Source organism: Balaenoptera ricei, chromosome 11 (assembly GCF_028023285.1).
Source record: "Balaenoptera ricei isolate mBalRic1 chromosome 11, mBalRic1.hap2, whole genome shotgun sequence".
Taxonomy (NCBI): Eukaryota; Metazoa; Chordata; class Mammalia; order Artiodactyla; family Balaenopteridae; genus Balaenoptera; species Balaenoptera ricei.
Window position 1 is genome coordinate 38,878,159 of NC_082649.1, and position 23,744 is coordinate 38,901,902.

The following is a 23,744-nucleotide window of genomic DNA, read 5'->3' on the forward strand; positions in this document are numbered from 1 at the left end:
CCTACAGTGGGAGCTCAGACTTTTAACCACTGGACCGCCAGGGAAGTCCCAGATCTCAAATATTTTTGAAAACATTCCCTCTCTGATTATGCTGTAAAAATCAGATGGAAAGAATATTGTAGGATACTAAACATGGTTTCACTCGAAAAACAAACATTTGATTCTTTGTTATAAGAATATTTTTAAAATTACAAGCTTTTATAATTTCATTCGGTTTTCATGATGAAAGTCCCCATCAGACCTCCTCTCTCCCCGAATCCCCACCATATACAATGAAATTCTGGTCCCCGTTTTAAGTGGATTCACTTTTAGGTGAGCTTTTTCTGGTGTCAACCCCCTCCCTGAGCTGAACAGGCCCTTTGCTCTCAGCAGCCTGGGAGGAAGGTTGTGTCACAGTGCTGATTCTGGTATGGGAAGGCAAAATATTTCCTACCATTGCCTGATCCTTACAGGGGCTGATGTATCACATGTCACAACTGGGTCTCTTTTCTCTTACCCCCTTAAGAAGTCACTGAGGACAGAACGAAGACAAGAGCCTGTGCTTGGTTTGCCTTCTATCCCTGCCATCATTCCCAGCTGCCAGCCAGGGAGCAGACAGCACAGGACAAAACCCCCAGCTGCACACTCTCAACATCCTCACAGGCTGGGCCTCACAACCCACCCTGGGACCCCTGTCAGTCAGCATTCCGGGGCCACTGAGGAAGGAAGCACACCAACACAGGCCCTGAGAACAGCTGTGAGACCTCGTGACGCTTTAATCTTGTGATGCAATCCAGTAGTTTTGAAGAATATTGTTGTCAAGGGCCATATGACAAGAGTCATCAAATACGTTTACTCAAAAGTCTATGAACAATGTACACATACAACCTTCTCCCTACAATTTTAAAATAAAAGCATAACTTTCTACAGATAGTCTTGGAAAGTCAAAGCTGAAAAGAACTCAAGCATATTTAAACAAACTTCATGTTTCAGATGAGGAATCTGAAATCCTAGGCCAGGGGTCGGCAAACTTTTTCTGTAAAAGGTCAGAGAGTAAATAGTTTAGACTTCGTAGGCCATATGGTCTCTGTCGTAACTATTCAACTCTGTTGTAGCACAAAAGCAGTCACAGACAATACATAAACAACGTGTGGTTGTGTTCTGATACAACTTTTATTTATGGGCACTGAAATTTGAGTTTTACATTATTTTTCACATGCTACAAAAATAGTTCTTCTTTTGACTTCAAGCATTTAAAAAGGTAAAAACCACTTTTAGTGGGCTAAACAAACAGGTGGTAGACTGGATTTGGTCCCTGGGCCATAGTGTGCTGACCCCTGTCCTAGGACACTCTGACACCCAAGTGTAGCCTGTAGTGTTATACCTTGTTTATTTGCTCTTTGCTTTGGCCGTCCACATCAAAGACTCTGACCTGCTTAACCATAAAATGTACAAGCAAGGAGCTCTATAAATGTTTTCTACATTTTAGGAGTAATATTAAGATCTGTCAGAAACATATGCCAGGCCACAGTTGAAAGACAATTGATATAATGCTATATTGTGTATTAAATAAAAACAAGAGAAAAATATAATAAATTTGAGAAACTCACTAAATTTGAAAAATAGGCTTTATTTTAACCAGTGGTATTGTATGACATCCTATATGGCATAACTGAATACAGCCAAGTTCATGAGTACAAATAAAATAGAATTTTCCCTCATTCTCTCTTTCGTTTTCTGTTCAGAGAAATCAGGAGATGGGAGCATTATGCTCAGAAACCAAGGAGCTCTTCCGCAGGCAGGCTCCAGCTGAGTCCAGGCTCCTGGCGCATTCAGCCTCTTAACACGTATACGGTCTCATGTGCAAAGACCTTTATGAAAAAAATATTCAGAGCAGTATTTCTGTAGGAAATCACACTAGCATTTACAACAAAACATGGCTGATAAAATTCATCCTGCTGTGGATCACGAGGATTTGAACTGCATATAAAGGAGATGAGGCCTCTGCGTTCATTTTCCTTCAAAGAGGGGGCGAATTCCGGGTGACTCCCGGGTGAGGTGTGATCACCATCAGCTGCCTCCTTCCTTCTCGCTCCAGTTCACTTGCGGGTCCTACCCTGTCCCTCTGGAGTGCAGGTATCACTGCACTGTGACAGAGAAATGGAAACACCTTGGCCCCAATACAAGATTCTGTCACACAGCCAACACTGGAAGTGGCTCTACGCTTTCTTCTTTCACAAAAGGTTTAAATATATGGGCCCTTATGTAGCACAAGATGCCTGAAATTCAGAAAATTATGAAAACAACTCTTCTCCACCCCTGAGGATATTTCATCTTTATAAAGTTGAAAATACAAAATATTAAAATAATTTGCCCTTTCTCCCCATCAAAAGGAATCATATTCTCAATGGATTCCTGCAATATAGAAAATTCTGAAACAAAATTTATTTCTCCACCAACCAAGACCAAGAAGTCAATGTTAAGCTGCCAAGAAGACCCTTTTCCAAAGAAGGGTGGAAAAGACACCTCATTACTTTTCTTTTTAAAAAATAACCATATTTAGACAAAGATAGCATAAGGAGTTTCTGGCCTCATGAGCTTTTATTTTTCACTTTGATTTTCAGCATTTCTTAGCATTGGTTATTGGGAGTGAAGAGAATGACTTGTTCTCCAAAGTCTGAGATATTCCTGGGACAAGCCCTGATCTTTCCTGGTTGATGGCTCCCCAAAAATAGTCTGTTGAAAGCCAGATGGCAAGAATGGAAATGCTATACATCCATCTGTTCCATTTCTTCATAGTTTTCACATCAAAAGCACCTGGAGTATCACTTGTGTTCAACACAAAATAGCACTGGGGGCTGAAGAGAGGATGACATCACTTGCCCATAGCATCAGCTGAGGTGACGTGGATTCTGAACTACCCACAAGGTCTTCACTGGCAAACCTGCCTGGCACCAGGGCCTCCCGAAGAGAACAGGACGAGCAACCGTGCATGCTCAAATAGCAAGACGTGCAAAACACATCATCACTCTGCTAGGAATAAAGAGCACGCAGGAAGTACACTGAGAGCAAGAACCAGCTTCTGACTACTGGGGCCAGTACTTAAGAAACCTCTGCACTGAAGGTGGTGGGTATGCAGAGAAATGGCAAAGACACCCGGGTGGGGGTGTGGGCGTGAGGGAGGAAGAGAGAGAAGCACATATACACACGCTCACACGTGGTGCCTCTGAAGGCTCCCTGGCCACTTCGGGTTCACAAGTGGCGGTCCAACAACGTGACTACTTGCCTGGCTCAGAACTTCATCCGCTGCACTCTCCTAACCAACTACACTTTCTTCTCTCCTTTTAAGGCACAGACATATTTATAGTTTCAGGTACAGCTGCTGAGTTCTGAGAATCACACTAAGCAAGTTAATCACAGACTAGTGCACAGAAGCCAGTTGGTCCTTTTTGGCTGATGCATCACTGAGGGACAGCTCCAGGTGTGAAGCAGCCAGAAGGTGTGAGCCTTCTCTCTATGCCACTGTGGGATGCGGTCAAGTCTAACCTCCACCGTCAAGGTGGGGCCACAGGAGAGGCCAAAATGGCAAAAGCATGACTGGGGTCTGGGATGTTTAATATTTTTCACTTTGCATTTAACAAACCCTACAAGATGGCAGCTCTTGCCCGCCTAGCTGACTCTCACAAACAAGAGCAAGCAGAGGCTGCCACAGAGCATCTGTCACTCCACGTAAAGTCACTGTGATAGTTTGCTCATCATCTCTTACCCTCCACAAAGTCAGACACACACAACACACACACACCCCCCTTCCACCATGGAGGAAATCTTTGCTACAAGAGGCACTTGAATGATATTTGGAGAGTTCCCATGAAAAGGCCTTCCCCTCACAGTGAAGTGGGATCAACGGAACAGAAACCAGATACTCAGGACTCCATCTCTTCTTGGTCAAGGGGTGGTGGCACAAAGCTGATGACTTCATCGTAGGTCAGGCCTAGAAATTGGGAAGGAAAAGTACGATGTGAGAGTTTAGACTTTTCACTTTGCTGGCAAGCACCCTAACTTCTAAGCTCAAGATCCTTCCTCCCTGTTCAGGCCGCTGGTTCGATGGGCTACTTCAAATAATTGCCTCATTGCTTGTGTGTAATATCCTAATGGAACGTGTGATTACACAGAAGTTCAAGGATACATATAAAAGAACCATTTTTCTTGTTTCTTTCATCATCTAGTGCCTCCTCTTTAAAGCTCTGGAGAAGATGCTCAAGAGTAGCAAAGCAATCCCACACGCTACAGCAACAGATAATCCTGGCTTTTGGGATTTAACTCGAGTTCTGAATTTGTGTTTTATGGAGAGAATATGAGATTGGGCATGGGAGACCTGGGTTCCATTTCTGGCTGCATCCCTAACTATGACTAAGGTAAGAGATACAATATAAACTCTCTTTGCCCCAATTCTATCCATTGTAAAAATTCCCTATTCCCTACTTAGCTCAGAGAGATGGTATAAATGCAGAAATTCTGAGAACCTCAAAGCTCTATGCAGACGTGAGGGGCTGTGCACAAAATCAGACCAGACAGAAGCATCTCAAAGGTCCAGAGTGTCGTCATCTACAACAGACAGTTTCCATCAGAGGAACATACTCATTCTGCATTAGAGACCCTCATTACAAGTTTTAACGAGTTGGATGTAACCAGAAAAAATTCCACCACCCCCCCACACAGCTTTTGGTTAGTGGTTCACCTAGGAAAGATTTTTAAATCTAAGTTCTCAAGCTAGATGTTCATCCTGCTAGGACTTACTTTTCCATTCATCTATAAGGAGGTCCCTGCTTTCGAAAGACTGATCGTAAGGATCAGCCACTGGTTCATCATCAGGATCATGGTACTGGGCAAAGTAGGCATGTGCAAGGGCTTGGGCTGCTGTAATTCTCTTATCTGAGTCCAATACAAGCATCTTCTCCAGCAAGTCGACAGCTATCAGTACCACAGATTGGAAGGAAAAAAGAAGAGTTTTTAACACGTTACCAAAAATTTATGCCTTATTAAGCAGACACACAGTTTTGACCCTTCATACCCAAACAAAGAATTCTCCAAAGTATCTGATCTAGGATATATTACTCCTTTCCTCCTTTAAACATATACGTGTGTGTGCATGCTTGCATGCGTGTATGGATGGGTGGGTGGATTTTGTATTTTTTAAGAATATATCACTGGGACTTCCCTGGTGGCGCAGTGGTTAAGAATCCACCTGCCACTGCAGGGGACATGGGTTCGAGCCCTGGTCCAGGAAGATCCCACATGCCACGGAGCAACTAAGCCCGTGCGCCAAAACTACTGAGCCTGCGCTCTAGAGCCCTCGAGCCACAACTACTGAAGCCTGCGTGCCTAGAACCCGTGCTCCGCAACAAGAGAAGCCACCGCAATGAGAAGCCCATGCGCTGCAACTAGAGAAAGCCCGCGCGTGGCAATGAAGACCCAGTGCAGCCAAAAATAAATAAATTAATTAACTAAAAACCAAAAACCAAAAAAAACTAGAGAAGAATACATTACTAAAGAAGAATTTTAAAAAGTAACAGATTGTGTTTGAACAAGCTTTTGTGGAATGTCGGTGTCCAACTGCTACCACTACGGTCAAAATGTCAGAATGAAAGCCCATAACTAAAGTAATCTACAAGAGGTAAGTAGGGCCGGTTTCTTACTGTTTTGTCCTTTCTGTTTATTACTAACATAAGGCAAGTGAATATTCATCTGATGGATCTAATGAACAAATTGAGGATTTTTTATGGGTGTGTGGATGAGACATGGTATTTGGATAAAATCATTATGAGCAGTTTCAGTATACAAAATAATAGGACAGTGAATAGTCATATGCCCACCACCAACAATTAACCTTCTGTATTTCTTTATCTATATATACATACATTTTTCACCGAACCATTTTAAAATAAAATGACAGACATGAAACTTTACCTCTAAATATTTCAGCATACAGATAGCTCCTATACAATCATAAAACTGTTATTACATATGACAAATATATAATTCCCAAACATCATCTAAAATCCAGTACATGTTAAAATTTCTTCAGTTACCCTAAAGTTGTTTTTTATACCTAGTTTGTTCAAACCAGGATCCAATTAAGGGCCAGGCATTGCATTAGATTGAGTTTCCTTAGTCTCGAAATAATCCCCCCACTTCTAACCCCTATTTTTTCCTAACTTTGACCTGAAAATACCCACCCCAGCTGTCTTGTGCTATCATGTACCTACACCCTTGTTTTCCTCTATTCCTTGTATTTCCTGAACCCTGTTAGATCTGAAAATTTAGTAAGAATTGGGTTATAAATATTTTTGGAAAGAATATTTCATAGGTGATGCTATGTACTTGATGGTACATTAAAGCCATTTGTCCCATTAATAATGAAGCTAAATTTGATCACTGGGTTAAGATGTTTCTTTTTTGCCCCAAGAAAGTACCCTGTGGGATACACCAGGTAAATATCAGTTTCTTTCACTTACAGCTTTCAGCATCCATTGATTTTTCCTTCCCAGCAACTATTTCATTAGGGGGTCACAAAACAGTGGGTTTTTTTTGTTTTCTTTTGTTTTTTTTATAATTCTTACAAATGAGGATGTTTTGAGTTTCAGAACGGTGGCACTTGGGAGGACAAATAATGACATCTCGACAGTTATCACTTTGGTGTAACAAAGGCATTTGAGGCTTTGCAAATTATTGATGTCTCCTTAAATGTGGAAGGGGGCAGGGATGGGTAGTGAAGGGGAGGACTGTTTCCTGAAGAGATCCATGCTGCATACACTGGAGGATGTAAAAGACCCCTGTCCTGCAGCCTCAATTCCAGAGTAATCCAAAGGAGAAATGTGGGTTTCAGAGGAATACAGGAACAAAGTGAATATTTATGTGTCAAGTTCATAAGTTCACACTTTAAAGCACTGGGAAAATTGCCTAGATATATGTTCTTCTTCTCTACTTAGAAAAAATAACCTTATCAGGTGTTGTTTGGGTCATATGATGAGTCTTTGCCACCCCCAGGGTAAAAAGAACCACATCCTTATAGCCAATACTTTGATAAAAAATAAGATCAAGGTTAAGAAAAAGATTCCTCTAAGATCTTGACAGATACAAATACACACACTCCATCAAAGGGCAATTTAAGTTTTACTTCATGTTTTGAGGATAATGGTGAAACATGAAGTCAGTAATGGACAAAATAGAGCTGTCAATATTTACACTGTTAGTATATTCCTTCTTGGTTAATATGCTGGGCACAAGTTCCTGGTCAGTAACACCATGTTCTGCCTGCAAGAAGAGACTCTTTATATGACATCACTGGGCAGTGGACAGATAGGTCTGTTTAAATTTTGAGAACTGCTGTGCTGAGCAGCAGATGGCTCAAGCCTCCTTCAACTCACTAGCAGCCTGCAGTACTAAGTGGTATCCAGTTCTTTTGAATGCTTAAATGTCGTGATTCCAGAGAACGGGGACACCTATCAGGATAGATGTGACCCAAATAAGCTGCTGGGACACACGCATATTCCCCTTTCCTCGGAAAAATGAATTAACAAATCTCTTTGAGTCAGCCATCAGGAAGTCAAACAGTGAGCATTGCCATGTCTAAAACGTGAGCTGATATGATGAAAAAACTCATAACAGAATGACAGACAGGGAAGCGACCAGCACACAGCATAATTTCCCAACATCCTACAGTACTTAACAACTCAAAGAGAGCGTCTCACAGACCCTTGAACTAGATAACACAGTATAAACAAATCATACAAAGCCAATCAGAGCATACCAGGGCAGATGCAAACCCAAGCCAACCCCAGCAGAGTTCTGTATACCCCTGATGAGTTTGTGGATTTATTCTTAGATGTGAGAGTGATCCAGCTGAGATCTGACATACTCTCCATCTCCAAGGCCGACAGGGACTCATCTATAGCTGCCTAACACTTCAAAGAGTGTGAGCATCTCTGCTATTGTAAGAATTATCACAGTAATACTAAACTGCTCTCAAACAATCACCGTGGATGAAGTACTTAAAAAAGTAAAGCCACTTAGCCTTCACTCCAACTTCTAAAGAGGCTGTCATGGGTGTCAGCTCTCAGAAGGATAAAACTAAACCTGAAGCCTGGCTGCTGGGACCCTTAAGCAGAGGGATGACCAAAACTGAGATTTAAAAACATACTACTAAGTGACTTCCCTGGTGGCGCAGTGGTTAAGAAGAATCTGGCTGCCAATGCAGGGGACACGGGTTTGAGCCCTGGCCCAGGAAGATCCCACATGCTGCGGAGCAACTAAGCCCACAACTACTGAGCCTGCGCTCTAGAGCCCACGAGCTGCAACTACTGAGCCCGTGTGCCACAACTACTGAAGCCTGCGCGCCTAGAGCCTGTGCTCTGCAACAAGAGAAGCCACCACAATGAGAAGCCCATGCACTGCAACAAAGAGTAGCCCCAGCTCGCCGCAACTAGAGAAAGCACGCACGCAGCAACGAAGACCCAACACAGCCAAAAATAAATAAATAAATAAAATTTAACAACAACAACAACAACAAAACATACTACTAAGATACAATCTTCAGAAGAGTAAGAAGGTTGATTGTACTATTATCACAGCGTTGCTCCCCTCCTGTCATAGGGAGGTCCTGGTCTGATTTTTCTGTGTCTGTCATTAAATAGCACTGTCCCCTGTCTTCTCCTAGAGTCAGGGAATTAGAGACTCAGGCAATAACACTTTTGGGGACCAAAAAAAGTACACATCAGCCCCTGGTTTTAAGGAACAAAGCAACTCTTTTTTTTAGCCAAGGCAGTACACATCCTGCAGCTGCCACTGTTACGTCCCTTTGCCAAAGATCCTGGAAGTGATGGTGGCAGGAAGGAATATGGAGCCATTCCTTAAAGTCTGGGGTGGCAAACTAGCTTCGCAAAGAGAGAATGGTTAAGTCTCTAAGGGCGAAAGGAGAAGAGGGGGAGGGAAAAGTACATGAGGACGACGGGACCTGTAGGTAGAGAAGGGCACACTGCAGGGAGCGCCTGGGTGGGTCTACTAACCACCATCTGTGCTTCGGCTGTTTTCTCCCTCAGTGAGGGACTCTGCAAAACAACAGCAGTGGGCTTCCCTGGTGGCGCAGTGGTTAAGAATCCGCCTGCCAATGCAGGGGACATGGGTTCGAGCCCTGGTCCGGGAAGATCCCACATGCCGCGGAGCAACTAAGCCCGTGCGCCACAACTACTGAGCCCACGCGCCACAACTGCTGAGGCTGCATGCCGCAACTACTGAAGCCCGCGGGCCTAGAGCTCATGCTCCACAACAAGAGAGGCCACCGCAATGAGAAGCCTGCACTCTGCAACGAAGAGCAGCCCCCGCTCGCTGCAACTAGAGAAAGCCCGCGCGCAGCAACAAAGACCCAACGCAGCCAAAATAAATACAATAAATACACAAATAAATTAAAAAAAAAAACAAACCCCAACAGCAGTGGTGAACGACTCACAGGCTTTTCTCTGTTCCTCTTTCTTCCTGTATCCCTCAATCTGTTCTCCTAGCATTCCCATTACTTTCTCTCCTTTCTTCACTGTCCCAGCCTATTTCCCCCATCAAATTCTGTGATCATATAAATATATAAGCATGTCATGAGACTGAAAAAAAAAAACCTGACAATACAAACACGGATAATAAATGGCATTATTTACCTCCTTCCAAGATTTAATTAATGGTACGATATTTAGTCAAAAGGAAAAACTCTTCTTCAAATCCCTAACTTATGTCATAACCAATATTGAATATATTGATACTGAATCCATTAGATGAGGATATGGTCAACTTACCCAAGGGATTGGCACCGATAAATACATTTGCAAAGTTCATCTTTGGCATCTGGGTCAAAGACTGAATGTAGTTTCTTGCCTGTAAAACAGGGTTTTCAAAATGGCTTTGTTCAGTATTGTTGCTGCTCTCAAAGAGTCTGGGTCGTGTCAAAGAACGAGTGTTAACTGACAGGGTCTGCTAGCTTCAATGTTTATGAATGTCACTGACATTCTTTAAATACTTCTCTCTTACTGCCATCCTAACCTCCTTATTTACGATCAGCACCTTTATTTACTCCTGCTATCTCTCACAGTTAAATTTGAAGTGAACAAAAATGCGAACCAATTAAGTTCCCTTTTATTAGCATTCTGGTCACAGGATCAGAAGGTTAAAAAGATATCTAAGAAGTAGACCTTTCTGAGACAGCCTTCCTAAAAAGCTGCAGTTGGCATAGGGATTGGTATTCCCAAAGAAAGTCTAGGATCAACTGTCTTTTGATGGTGCTGATCTCAGCAGGTACTCTTAGTATATGAAAAGGATATCAGTATTAAGCCTTGCTAACAAAATATTCATGGTGACAAGAAACTAAACGTAAGCATTATATATATTATTCTAAGAGGTTCAAACACATTTTAAAAATACTAAACCAATTTAACAAGAGTAATAAAGAATCGTGGATAAGTTACACAGCCTAGGCAGAAATCCTTCCCCTACCACCTGTAAGATACATCTTCTTGGGCAAGTCTTAACTAGCATATCAATTACCTCATCTGTAAAATATTTGTATTACTATTAGATATTAGTATTTGGCTTGCCTATACCATATGGTTATTGTGATACTCAAGCAAGATAAAACTCATGAGAGCTTCCAACTAAAATTTTGACACACAAAAAATTTATATACCAATATAGGTTTTATAAGTTTGATTCTTGGGGTGGGACAGGCCTGAGTTTGAATCTTGACTTTACCACTTTGGGTAAATTACTTATTCTCTTTAAGTCTTGAGTTCTTCATCTATAACACAGGGTTAATAACAGTGCCTACCTCACAGGGCTGGAGCGAGGACTAGCGATAACAAAGCAGTACCTCCTTAGCGTGGTACTTGGTTCAGAGGGAGAGCTCAAATAAACATTAGCTGCTATCACTGTCGCCTTTAGAAAGGAAAGCCTGACAATTTCTGGACTTCATTCTAAGGAACTTAAGGTGCTAAATACTTTCAAGGACTGACAGCTCTAATCAAGGCAAAACCAAACACTGGTCTTGAGAATAATCATATAAACACAAATGTAACTCATAAATGCGTGCTTCAGATATTAGGTATTAAAGTAAGTTTATGACCTTCCCTGTTTCAAAGAATAAATCCCACTATCAGTCCATCTGAGTAGCTGAGGTAAAACTTCTTTAAAGGTATGCATGTATAGTTATGTATGTACATATATACACACACATACAAGGTTAGAAATAGTTCTAGCTGCTAGGGCAACGTCACCTTTTTAAAATTTATATATATATATATAAATTATATCTATAATATTAACACATATAATACAATATTATATTAGTTTCAGGTATATAACAGTTATTCAAATTTTTATAGATTATATTCCATTTAGAGTTATTTATAAAATATTGGCTATATTTCCTGTGCTGTATAACCTATCCTTGTAGTTTATTTATTTTATACATAGTAGTTTGTACCTCTTAATAACTTCACATTCTTAGTCATTGTATGCAGAGCAAGCAGGAGAGGCCCACTTTGAAAAGCAGCTGAGAATCTTTCTGATTTGAAAAGAAAGCTCTAGGAATTGAATTATCGACATGCCTGTTATCCCTTCCTACTTGAGCATGTAGATAAAAGAATGAATGGAAAACAGAGTTAAGAGACCTGTCTCATGCAGAGAACAATCTTCCCTATAATAAGATAAATAAAAAGACTACCTGAATAAAGCTGTGTTGCCAACCTGATTCCCAAAAAGATTAAGGGCACCTTAGAAAGAAGTGCCCCAATCATCTCTGATGATAAAACCAGAGTTAGATTAAGTAGTTAAGCATTGGTAAAAAAGGCACCTAACCCTATCTAAGTGTTCATAATTTATTTATATTATTTGCATATTTTCTTTTAAATATAGTACTTACTAGCATTAGACATTTTATAGGTTTGTTTGTTTTTTCTTTTTAAATGAAGACTCTTCTTTCGGTCATTAAAAAAATGGATGAACAGGAAAGGATGTTAATGGCCTTCAGTTAATACACCTCCAGCTGAAAATCATTAGATGGTAGCATACCCTGACTGTAGGCATAGAATCCTAGGAAAACACCAACTTCCTCTTGAGCACTAAATTCATAAAACTCAAATATAAAAGTAACATCATTTTCTAAGTACAAGCCTGTAAATTATATTCTCAGTTCACAGGATTGGGTGACGTTTTATCCCAAATGTCAACATTCTGTAATAGCACATAGGCAGTCTTTGCCTTAGTAGCCCTCAAGGCACATGCAAGCATTCAGTGACATTGAAAACTGTGTTGGTTATACAGTGGCAATAAAATGAGAATGTGGCCCTCTGAATTAGATATCCTTGCACAGTCTATTTGTTCTCACCTCATGGCTTGGCATCCTGTTAATGAGATAAGCAGGGGGAGTCCCCGTCAGACGCATAATCTGCTGAAGCTGGTTAATATCTTAGATGCCTAGTCAAGGGCGTTGTTAAGCATACAGTGCGAAAAATAACTTTCAACTCAAGTTTTAAAAAAAGGCCAAAAAGCCACCCCCAAACAAACAAATAGCCTACTTCCACCCATCCCACCCACCCCAGGCCAGAGCCCAAGGCTGCATATGAAATCATGCTTCTGTGAATGGCATGAGAGTTAGTAGGCACGTAGCCAGTGACCGGCCATGTGGAGAAGAAAAACTTTCTTTTGGTTTTAGCATCATCTTTAACATTAAATATTTAGGCTCCCAGGAAAGAGACTGCCCCTTGGATCCAGGATGCCAGCCAGAGAACTGTTTTCAAGTACTGATGGCCAAAACGTGTTTGCTTGTGGGGTAAATGGAGAGGATTCAGAAAATTTTGACTCAACTTTGGATATAATAAAATGTCCAACATATCCATTTAAGGTAGAGGTTAAATTTTTGTGGCACAGGTTTAGGTGATTCTCTAAAATACCACCCCTCCTAAGGTAAGACCAAGGTGGTATGTGGGTTGATAAGCAGTACCAAGTTTCAAAGACAGTAGTTAGTGATACATTTAAAATACATGCCACAAACACACAATGGTAAGTGACAGGGAGATGGGGGGAGAGTTAGAAGCTAATGGCAGAGACAAAACAGAAGTCACAAGCTGCTGACAGTATTACAGCATGCCACAATGATTTCTCCCACAAGTCTCTTTAACAGGTGAACAGACTCACCTTTGCTTAACAAACATCCTGGAGGAAGTTGGCAAAACACTCTGCAAGTATCTGACAAAGGCAGAACTATAAGGCCTTCCAAATGTATGCGCACGTAGGTAAGTTGTACTCTAAACTTCTCTCATTTAGCTGTCCCATCAATTTTAACACAAACACTACAAGAATTGTTAGTTTATCATGTGTTGCTTATTAAAGTAGAGTGATGGGATTTTTAAAATCCTCAACACAATAAAAGCCTTTTCATATTCCCCTTGCTGTTATCTATTAATTCTCTCCTTCTGTTGTAGCATCATTTTCAGTAAGTACCCGAATCAAGTAATTTCACTTATTTGTGGCTTCCCTCAATGATTTTTCCACTTTAGCTCATCCTCTGAACTCAGATTCCCTAGTGGTCAGATTACTACAAACACATGTTCAAGGCTGGCTATTAGGAAAGAGCTGGGGCCATGAGCTCCAACCTGCCGTTCATGCTCCCTGGCCCAAAGACGGAAGCCAGCAAATTCAAAAGGTGGTATGAAGTTCTTTTAACATTCTCAATAAAGTTTAGATTTACCTCTAAATAAATTACATAACAAACTACTTTGCATGCCAAGAGAAAGAACAAAAGGGGGTCAATAAGTAAACCAGCAATAGGAATACCAGCTGGGTTTTAAATGTTAAAATCCTGTCACCTTTCTCTTCTTTCTTGTGAACAATAACTTGGCCTGCACATTTTCTGTTTTGTTTTTTTTTTTGTCTCCTTTAGTCAAATAGGTTATTATATCCCCTTTTTGTCGGGAAGTTAGGAAGAAAATATTTCCAGAGAAAAATGTGAGAGTGAGTCAGTGAAAGGGCTTTTGCTTTCTTAATATGATTTTTTTTTTTGTCCTTTCACTGATTACTATAGGTATTGGGTCACCAACAAAAAAAATTCTCTCTCCTTACATCCATCGTGACCCATTTATCCCCTTTCTCATGGCACATGCTAACTTGTTCTCAGTCAGCCCATCTATTACTGCACTCTCTTACTCAGAATGTCCTATTATTTATTGACTGAATTCCATCAATCAGTAAATAATGGCATCACTTCTTCACTACTTTTCAGGAGTAACGAAAATAGCTACTGGCTTTCTCTGTTTACTACATTCCTCCACTAATGAATTTTTCTTTTCACTTTGAAAAGCTTTAAACCATTTTACTCACCTGGCTTTGTTATTTATGTATCATGTCTTCCACAAATCATGTGCTTCTAAGATAAACTAGTACTTGAGCAGTATCACTAACATCAAATTAATCTTGTCTACCCTTTTCAATGTTTAAATTACTTTTATGCACTAGCCATAACTATGCAGGAGAAAAAAAACACCATTTTCTTATTTCTGTACTCAATATAATATTACTTAAGTTCTGTATTCTGATACTCAATTTTATTATGCCCAACTCTACACTAGAGCTGTTGAAATGTACGATGTGCCCTATATCACATAAGATAAAGACATTTCATTATTAGGTCAGACACTTAGTGTTGTTTCTTTCTTTAAAAAAAAAAAGATGGATTAATGACAGGTAAACATGATCATTTTACCCACACTTTTTCTTTTAGAAATTCTTGTGACTAACAGCACACACCTATAGGGCAGATGGCTGAGGGTGGGCTAGAAGACTGAGAAAGAGCTGCTAGTGGCCACCCCCAGAGAGGGAATGCATTTGCTATCTCAGTCTCATAAGCACTATTCATTAATAAACCAAGTTCCTCCCCAATCCCACTCCCTTGCCCCATGTCCTCTCTATTAGCCAATCTTTCTAAGCAAATGCATTTAAGACAAAAAAGCATCATCCCATATCTTCTTTGATTCACTCCAATCCAGCTTTCTGCATTTCACAGAGCAAAAGAAAACACTCCTTCAGGCTGACACTGTGGTTGATAACTCTGACAATGACTTTCAAAACAGTGTGCAATCGTGAGATTAAAGTTTAGAACACATTATCAGAACATCTGGGATGTAGGCTCAACTCTGCCAAGTGACTCAGTGCATGACTTGGGCAAGTCACAGTCTTTCTGTGCTTTTGCTTCCTCATCTTAAATGAAACAAATTAAAAGCCTGCCTCTGGCTACCCAGCAGTCTTTCCAATTGGGCAAAGGGACCCCTTCAGTCAGAAACGCTGGGAGGAGAATACAGAAAGGCACAACTGGAACTTGGCTCCACAGCTCTTTTTCCCATTTATCCAAGTGCCTGGCAGCAGACAGAAGGGAAAGGGGAGAAAGACTGGGCTTTCATGATTTCCCTCACGCCTTTGGCCCAAGAAAATGACCAACAGCAGGAAATGAGAGCCAAAGTAAGCCAGAGTCACATTCCCATGGCTTCTCTCTAAATGCCTGCTAAGAAGCAGGAAGGCATTAGCTCCAAAGCTTTTTCTCAGGTTACTCAAACTTATAATTACAAAGGCAGGCTGTGGGAGAAGGATTTACAATCCTACTCCTGTGGATCTGAGGTGTGAGGAGTGGGGCTGTTACCTCTGATGGTCTGGAGACTGGGTAGAGAGGGACCCCTGTGGGGAATAGACACCTTACACAAGATGTGTGAGGTGTCTATTCTAAAATAATAAAAAGAAAGTAACTTCTGGAAAAGGGCAAGAGAGTGCAGACAACGCACATTTCATTATTTTAGTGATAAAGCTAGACTAATACATGGTGAGGCTCATGCTCTGAGGATAAACACTAACCAAAAAGTGAAAGGAGCCCTTGAGCGTATGTGAAACTCTGAGAAAGATGAAGTCAGGGCTGGAGAATGGAGACAACAAATTTTCCATTAATCTCTTGGAATGGATTAGAATCTCAAATCTCATTTACTGGCATACTACTGCCCAATACAAGCTCCTATGCTCTACTATTACATACCCAGATAGAGAGAAAACAAAACACGCTCATGCATGTGAGCAGGCAGGTACACACACACACACACACACACACACACACACACACACACACACACCCTTCATCTCGGAAGTCGGCACACAAAGGGCATATGTGCTTACAAACATACCCGGGTCAAAGTACAGACTGACAGAAGGGAAGTGGCAGAGGCTCCCAACAGGGCAGATTATTACAATCAAAGCATCAACTCACAGACTCTGAGGAGATTTTCTTCAAAAGCTCAGCCCCTGGGGTTCCAACGAGTCTTAAAATGAGCTTCAACTGATCAATATCTAATGGTGGACTATAAAGGAAAATGTTGGGACAAAATAAAAATGAAAAACAAACAACAAACAAAACGAAACAAACAAAACACCCCAATAACAAAAATTAAAAACCCCAAACCAAGCCAGAATGGTGAGTTCATCTAGGTCACGCCTTCTGCGGGGCGGCCACTTCAAGTAGGGCAGGCTCCTCCTGTACAGAGACTCAAAATGCGACCACACACATATCCAACTTATATTCATTTTGTGCTTCTGTCAACATCCCCTATCAGTAAAGTGAAGCGACTATAGCTGGGTACTTAGATGCCAAAGACAGCATGTGAAAGCACAAAAGCATCACTCAGTCCATATGCTCAGCTCACACCTACCTCCTTACCTTCCACCAAAGCACCAGCAGCCAGTCAAGCGAAGAGCACTGGTCAGCAGAAGGCCACAGAGAAGAAAGAAGCAGAGAGCATAGGAGCTAGGGATGTACAAGCCTACCTGTGAATATTCCCCTAAGGCTTGATCTAAGGAGTCTGTAATACGACAGGGGCCTGGGAAGCTCCCGGGGCCTAACCACTTGAGATGTCCTCCAGAAAACCTCTCTGTCCACACTGACTATGCTAAGCAGAGAACTGTGAGCGATAGTCGCCAGCAGAGGGCCCCACCACCTCACTGCATCTGCACAGCCTTCTGGAGCACCATAACAACATAGAACATATGAGGCTTCAACTTTATAAATGTATTAACAAACCTCACGCATCCCCAGAGCTCTAAATAATAGGCTACAATGCCCAGATCTTTATTGTGGCAGCCAACTCTTCTATGCATATTCACTATGTATGTACATGTACTGACCAGAAGACAGAAACTTTCCATATGTTCTTACTGCTTTTAGCCTTGCCTAAAAAGCTAAAAGGAGAGAAAAAAAATATTATAAAATAGCTTTCAATATTCTCTATGAAAATTTGAATAGCTTATCCATGTCTATATTGACATTCAGAGGGAAAAGGAGGAGAGGATGACTATCTTCTGATTCCTGTCAAAAAAAAACCTGGCAGATTTCTTGCATGATTAGATCCTTCTCATCTTCAGGTGTCAGCTTGAACTTCACCTCCTCAGAGAGGCTTCCCCCAACGCTCTATGGAAGAAGCACTGCCCTCCCCGTTATTCTCCATCTCAGCACAGTGCTTGATAACGTCACAGTGCTCGTCACAATCTATAATTGCTTCCTTTGCTTATTGTCTGTCACCTCTACTGATCTATGAGGAGAGGGGCTGCTCTGCCTGTTCACCACTTATCCCCAGTGCTTAGCCTAACATCTGCTACGTGGTGGGCACTCAAAATATTTAAGAAGGTACAGCAGGATGGAGAGGAGAGAAAATGCAAGAAACTATTTCTGTTTATGCTTATACATATGAAGGCAGTACAGTGTAACTTAAAAATAATGGCCTCTGCAAGCCATAGTTGCCTGAGTTACAGGAATTGGTTACGCAATAATATCCTGCCCTATTCTCTTTTTTTCTCCAGATATAAAATTGGCTTAAACACAACAAAATTCTAGACAGGAGTCAGCAAACCCCATCTGCTGCCTGTTTTGAAAATAAAGTTGTATTGGAACACAGCCATGCTCATTGTTTATGTATTGTCTATGGCTGCTTTCAACTTACACAGCAGAATTGAGTGGTTACAACAGAAACCGTATGGTTCCCAAAGCCTAAAATATTTACTATGTGGCCCTTTAAGAAAAGGTTTGCAGAACCCCATTGTAGACGCAAACAATTTATGTTCTATACAAAATAAATTAAAAGCAAGTCCACTCACAGAAGTTACTTCTGAATTAAGAATAGAGAATAACACTGTAAATCAACTATACTCCAATATAAAATAAAAATTTAAAAATTTAAAAAAGAATAGTAGAAAATTTTGCCTCTGCAAATGGCAATAATCAATGTGTTCTGGAGGCTAAAATTTCAATACTGATTTCTTAATTCAAAGTGTTGTCAAGAAAACAATTTTAAAGCATACATTAATGGGGACGGAGCAGGCAGTGGGGACAGATACCATCTTGCTCTAAAATAATCAAATTAACTGTATTACAACAGAATTTAGTATAGGATCCTCTTTGCTCATTTGAAATGATTCAGTTTACGAAAATTTAGTTCCCTCACATTCTTAAGGAACAAATTTAACGGGGTAGCTATCACACAAGATAAAGTATATCACATATGAGAAAAAAAACTGGACTACTTAAATTCTCAAACAGGTAGTTTTACAAAAAATGCATCAAAACTAATCTCTAGAAATAATACTAGTGAGATTGGCACTCTTATATAAAAGACTTCTGACTACTGAAAATGAGAATCAAGTTTTATACTCCCTCTGAGGAAGACTCTGGGCAGTTTCTCAAGTGTCTTAAACTTCACCCCAACATACCTGAAAAGTATGCCACTTCCACTGGTCACAGTGGTTATGACAACAATGACTTGGGGGACCCCATGTTGTTCTCCTGCCTCAGCCAGTATGAAACAACCTCAGGCCTGAAGAATAAAACCCCAATTCCTCAGCCTCAAATTCACGGCCTTCCCTGATTTGGCATCAAGACTCTTTTCTGACTCTCCCTCAAACTATTATTCCTTAATGCACTCAATGCTTCAACTCACACCAAATATTCCAGGCACTTTTAAGCTTCCAACTTCTTATTTCTCCAAGTCATAAACAGGAATACCCTCCATCCTCCCCTCCTACAAAACCTTTTCTTTCCCTATTTACTCTTCAAAGTCCTGCTCAAACAAGAACTCTGCCATGAAGTCTTCCTGGATATCCTGAGTTTGAATTAATTTCTGCTTCTTCTCAGTAACTTATTTATACCTCTATTATAGTATTCTTATCACTCCGCCTTGTTTTATAAGCAGAGAGCAGATATTTGTTCAAGTGACTCCTATAACTCACTTTCTGCTGAGTATGATCATTCTGGTTTGGAGGACAGGTACCATCTTACCTCCAGCACTTTCCACTGAGTAGCTCAATAAATATTAACTTGAAAAGACTTCCTGTAATATGCTTTCCAACTCAGCTCCACCCCTCTGTCTTGCCCTGAGAAATCTAGAATGACCATACTCTAATGGAAAGTCTATATACAAAAAAGAAGTCAAGAAAAGTTGCTTCATTTCATATGCAAACGCCCCATCTGAAGTGTTTACACCATAAAGAGTATACAAATACAGTGCGATGAGTGTGTAAGGGGTATGGACAAAGAACTGGTACAGCATGACAGCCAATACTTAGGAGATTAGTAAACACACAAAGCAAAATAAAAATCTACTTAGTAGCTAAAAGCACTTGCATGAAGGAAGTCAAAGCATGCAAACCTCATAGGAAATCACCATAGGTTCTCCAAGAGCTGGCAAATCCATTGATATACAGGTCAGTCTTCCAATAATACCAGCTACTGTAAGGCCACTACAATTTGTCCAGGCAGTTAAGGCCAGAAGGAGCTTCAAGTAGCTATATAAGCAGAGCAAAGCAAAATTTACCACATTATGACAATTATTTCCACAGCAAGCCATCCTTCTTAACAGGTTTAACCCATTTTTCCCTAGATAGCAGATATTTTTACTGTTAGTCAAAAATGTGTTTTAATTGTAATAATCACAATGTCAAAATTTAAATCATAAATCTCCTGATTTTTCCTAAAACAACTTAGGCTTAAGGTTACTCTTTAGACTAGGTCCTCTGTAGCAAAAGTAAAAGGTGGCCAGAATGAAAAGGCAAGGAAAAAAACTTAAGGGTAATGGGGTATTTAGAGGGAAAGTAAAAGAGGGATATTCGATTCACTTCTAAGTGTTCTAGGCAACTCCTAGGAAACCTCTGCAAGCTGGAGAGTTGAAGATGAATAAGAGGACCATTTGCAGAACCTACATGCGACTACTGCTGCTTATGAGCTGCAGTTTTCAAACAACAAAAAAAAATCCATATGAGGCAAAGCTGGAACAAAGACCTGTGGAAATTCCCTGGTGACAGACAGGTGGACTAGAATGGGACTTAGCTTACTTCCTTCTCTTCTTGGTCATCAAAATAGGCATTTTCACTGTCATACAAGGAAAAATTTTTAAGGTACTTTAGATTTGTGGACAAGCCTGACAGTTCTAGCCTTTTCAAATGGGGAAATATATTCTCAAGTTAGAGAAGAAAAGGCAAATAACCTACTAAAATATTTTTCTTCTTCAACATTTATTAGGACACTTGCTTTTAGTGTCTGAAGTACAACTGTTTTTTTAAAATGAGAGACTGTTTGAAACCAATGTCTGAAAGAAAGGGGTAGATGTGACAAGAAGGGGTATACCAGAAGTTTTAACTCTACTGGCAATGTTTTATCTCATAATCTGGGTCATATAAACATAGGTGTTCATTTATTTTTCCTTTTCTTTTTGTATGTCTGAAGTAGTTCATAAAATGTTTGAAAAAAATCAAGAGAAGAAATAAATAAAGCAGAATTAAGGAGCCAGTAAACACTAATAAAATTCATATAAAGTAGGGCAGCAAGCTGATGGCAGGAGCCTCATTATCTTCTAGTTAATGTCGAAGTTAATGATAATGTCTAGTTAATGTCTAGTTACCATTTCTATTAAAATGAAAGAAGGAAAGAAAAGTTTCACATGAACGAAATTCATTTGATTACCTAGAAAAGGAAAACAATAGTAAGCCAAGGCTGAGATGTCTGGAAGAAAACAGTATTTGACGTGCAACAGGGCTAGGAAACTCATCGTCTCTCTTCCTTAGGCTGCAGACTGTCAAGCATTAGTAGTAATATTTTCTAATTGGCTTACTCTTTTCAGAACCAATGGTTTTTGAAATAAGTTAGCACCATACCTGAAGACACATTCTGTGTCCCCACTCTCTTCTAATATACAGTTCTCTCAGGTGTGTCCACTTGATATATATATACCCAGTCAACTAGACTTATGAGGAAGGGCTCCATTCTTAAAAAAAAAAAAAAAAAAAGTACTATTTTTGAGCTAGTTGGAAGGGTTTTGCAAAGTCACAAATGAGAATAATTTCTAACCTAAAAACATAATTAGCTTTAAGACAAAAATTAGTATATCTTATATCTTTAGGGGAACTCCAGGGATTATTAACAACTAGTAACAAAAGATTCTCTCAAGAAGACTAATCGCAAAAAAAAATGAGAAAAAGGTACAATTGGAAGATGATTTGTCAAGATCTAAAACTGCATAGTCCAATACAATACCAATAATCACATGTGATTAAATTTAAATGTAATCTAAAGAAAATTTAATAAAATTTAAAATTCAGATAAATACACTCATAAAACTATGAGTTTTATGAAACTATAAAACTATTCAGAAGAGAACTCCTTGCCATGATAAAGAGTATTTATGAAAAATGCAGAGCTAAATTATACTCAAGGCTGAAAGATAAGAACAAGAGAAAGCTGCCCACTTTCACCACTGCTAATCAACATTATACTGGAAGTTCTAGTCAGAGCAATTAGAAACGAGAAAAAAATAAAAGCATCTAAATTGGAAAGAAGTAAAACTATCTCTGTTTGCAGATGACATGATCCTACATATAGAAAATACCAAAGAATCCACAAGAAAGCTACTAGAGCTCTCAGCTTTCAGCTGTGCAAAGTTGCAGGCTACAAGATCAACAAACAAAAATCAGTTATGTTTCTACACACCAACAATGAACAAACCAAAAAGGAAATTGAGAAAGTAATTCTATTTAAACTAGCATCTTAAAGATGCTAGGAAAATACCTAAGAATAAGTTTAACCAAGAAGGTGAAAAACTTGTCCACTGAAAATTATAAAACATTGCTGAAAGAAATGAAAGGAGACCTAAATAAGTGGAATGACATCTCATATTCATGAATAGGAAGACTTAATATTGTTAAGATGTCAATATTACCCAAAGTGATCTAAAAATACAACATAATCGCGAGCAAAACTTCAACAGCCTTCTTTGCAGAAATGGAAAAGCCAATCCTCAATTTCATATGGAATTATAAGGGAGCCCAAAGAGAAAAAAAAAAATCTTGAAAATGAGAGCAAAGTTGGAGGACTTAACACTTCTTGATTTCAAAACTTACTATAAAGCTAGAGTAATCAAAACAGTGTGGTACTGCTATAAGGATAGACATATAGACCAATGGAATAGAACTGATCTTTGACAGAAGTGCCAAACCCATTCAGTGGGAGAGGATAGCCTCTTCAATCAATGGTACTAGGACAACTGAATTTCCACATGCAAAAGTATAAAGTTGTACCTCAACCTCACATCATATACAAAAATTAACTCAAAATGGATCAAAGACCTAAGTATAAGAGATACACCCATAAAACTCTTAGTAGAAAATACAGTAAATCTTCATAATCTTGAATTTGGTAATACATTCTTAGAAATGACACTAAAAGCATGAACAACAAAAGAAAAATAATAGATAAATTGGAACTTCATCAAAATTAAAACTTTTGTAAATCAAAGGACATTATCAAAAAAGTGAATAGACAGCCCACAGATGGGAGAAAATATCTGCAAATCATATATCTGGTGAAGGCTCAATATCCAAAATATATAAAGAACTCCTAAAACTCAACAACAAAAAGACAATCCAATTAAAAGATGGGTAAAGGTCTCAAACAGATATTTCTACAAAGAAGACATACAAACGGCCAGTAAACACAGGGGGATACTCAACATTATTAGTCATTAACGAAATGCAAATCAAAACCACAAAAAGATACCACTTCATACCCACTAGGATGGCTATAATTTAAAAAAGAAGAAGGATGGGAGGAAGGGAGGAAGGAAGGACAGAAGGGAGGGAGGGAAGGAGAAAGGAAGGAAGAAATGTTGGTGAAGATGTGGAGAAATTGCTCATACATCACTGGTGGGCATGTAAAATGGTGAAACTGCTTGGGAAACAATGACTGCTCCTCAAAAAGTTAAATACAGAATTACCATATGACTCAACAATTCCACTCCTAGATATATATCCAACAGAAGTGAAAGCAAGGACTCAAAGAGATACTTGTATGTCAGTGTTCACTGAAGCACTATTCACAATAGCCAAAAGGTGTAAACAACCCAACTGTCTATGAACAGATGAATGGATAAATAAAATATGGTATAGCTATACAATGGAATAGTATTCAGCCATAAAAAGGAATGAAGTTATGATCCATGCTACAACATGGATGAGCCTTGAAAACATGCTAAGTGAAATAATTCAGACAAAAAAGGACAAATATTGTGTGGTTCCACTTAATATTAAATATTTAGAATAAGCAAATTTATAGAAACAGAAAGTAGAAGAGAGATAACCAAAGGCTGTGGGAGGGAAGAATGGGG

General features: G+C 39.6%; 1 protein-coding gene across 4 annotated transcripts in view; it reads right to left on the reverse strand.

Annotated features, from left to right (window-relative positions):
- Positions 1-1,589: 1,589 nt before the first annotated feature.
- MAPK14 (mitogen-activated protein kinase 14) overlaps positions 1,590-23,744 on the reverse strand; it is a 71,230-nt gene continuing 49,075 nt past the window's right edge. Inside the window, exons 9-13 of one of the 4 annotated variants that reach the window (XR_009505749.1) lie at positions 16,316-16,395; positions 9,819-9,897; positions 4,777-4,950; positions 4,503-4,584; positions 3,886-3,970 (exon numbers count right to left, since the gene is read on the reverse strand). Coding sequence is in view for 3 of the 4 variants with exons in the window: in XM_059938823.1 (XP_059794806.1) it covers positions 3,903-3,970; positions 4,777-4,950; positions 9,819-9,897; positions 12,401-12,480 (401 nt within the window). In the remaining variant the exon portion in view is untranslated. Of the gene's footprint in view, positions 3,971-4,502; positions 4,585-4,776; positions 4,951-9,818; positions 9,898-12,400; positions 12,481-16,315; positions 16,396-23,744 lie in introns of those variants that run through there. The other 3 variants (XM_059938823.1, XM_059938822.1, XM_059938824.1) reach the window with 3 other exon arrangements.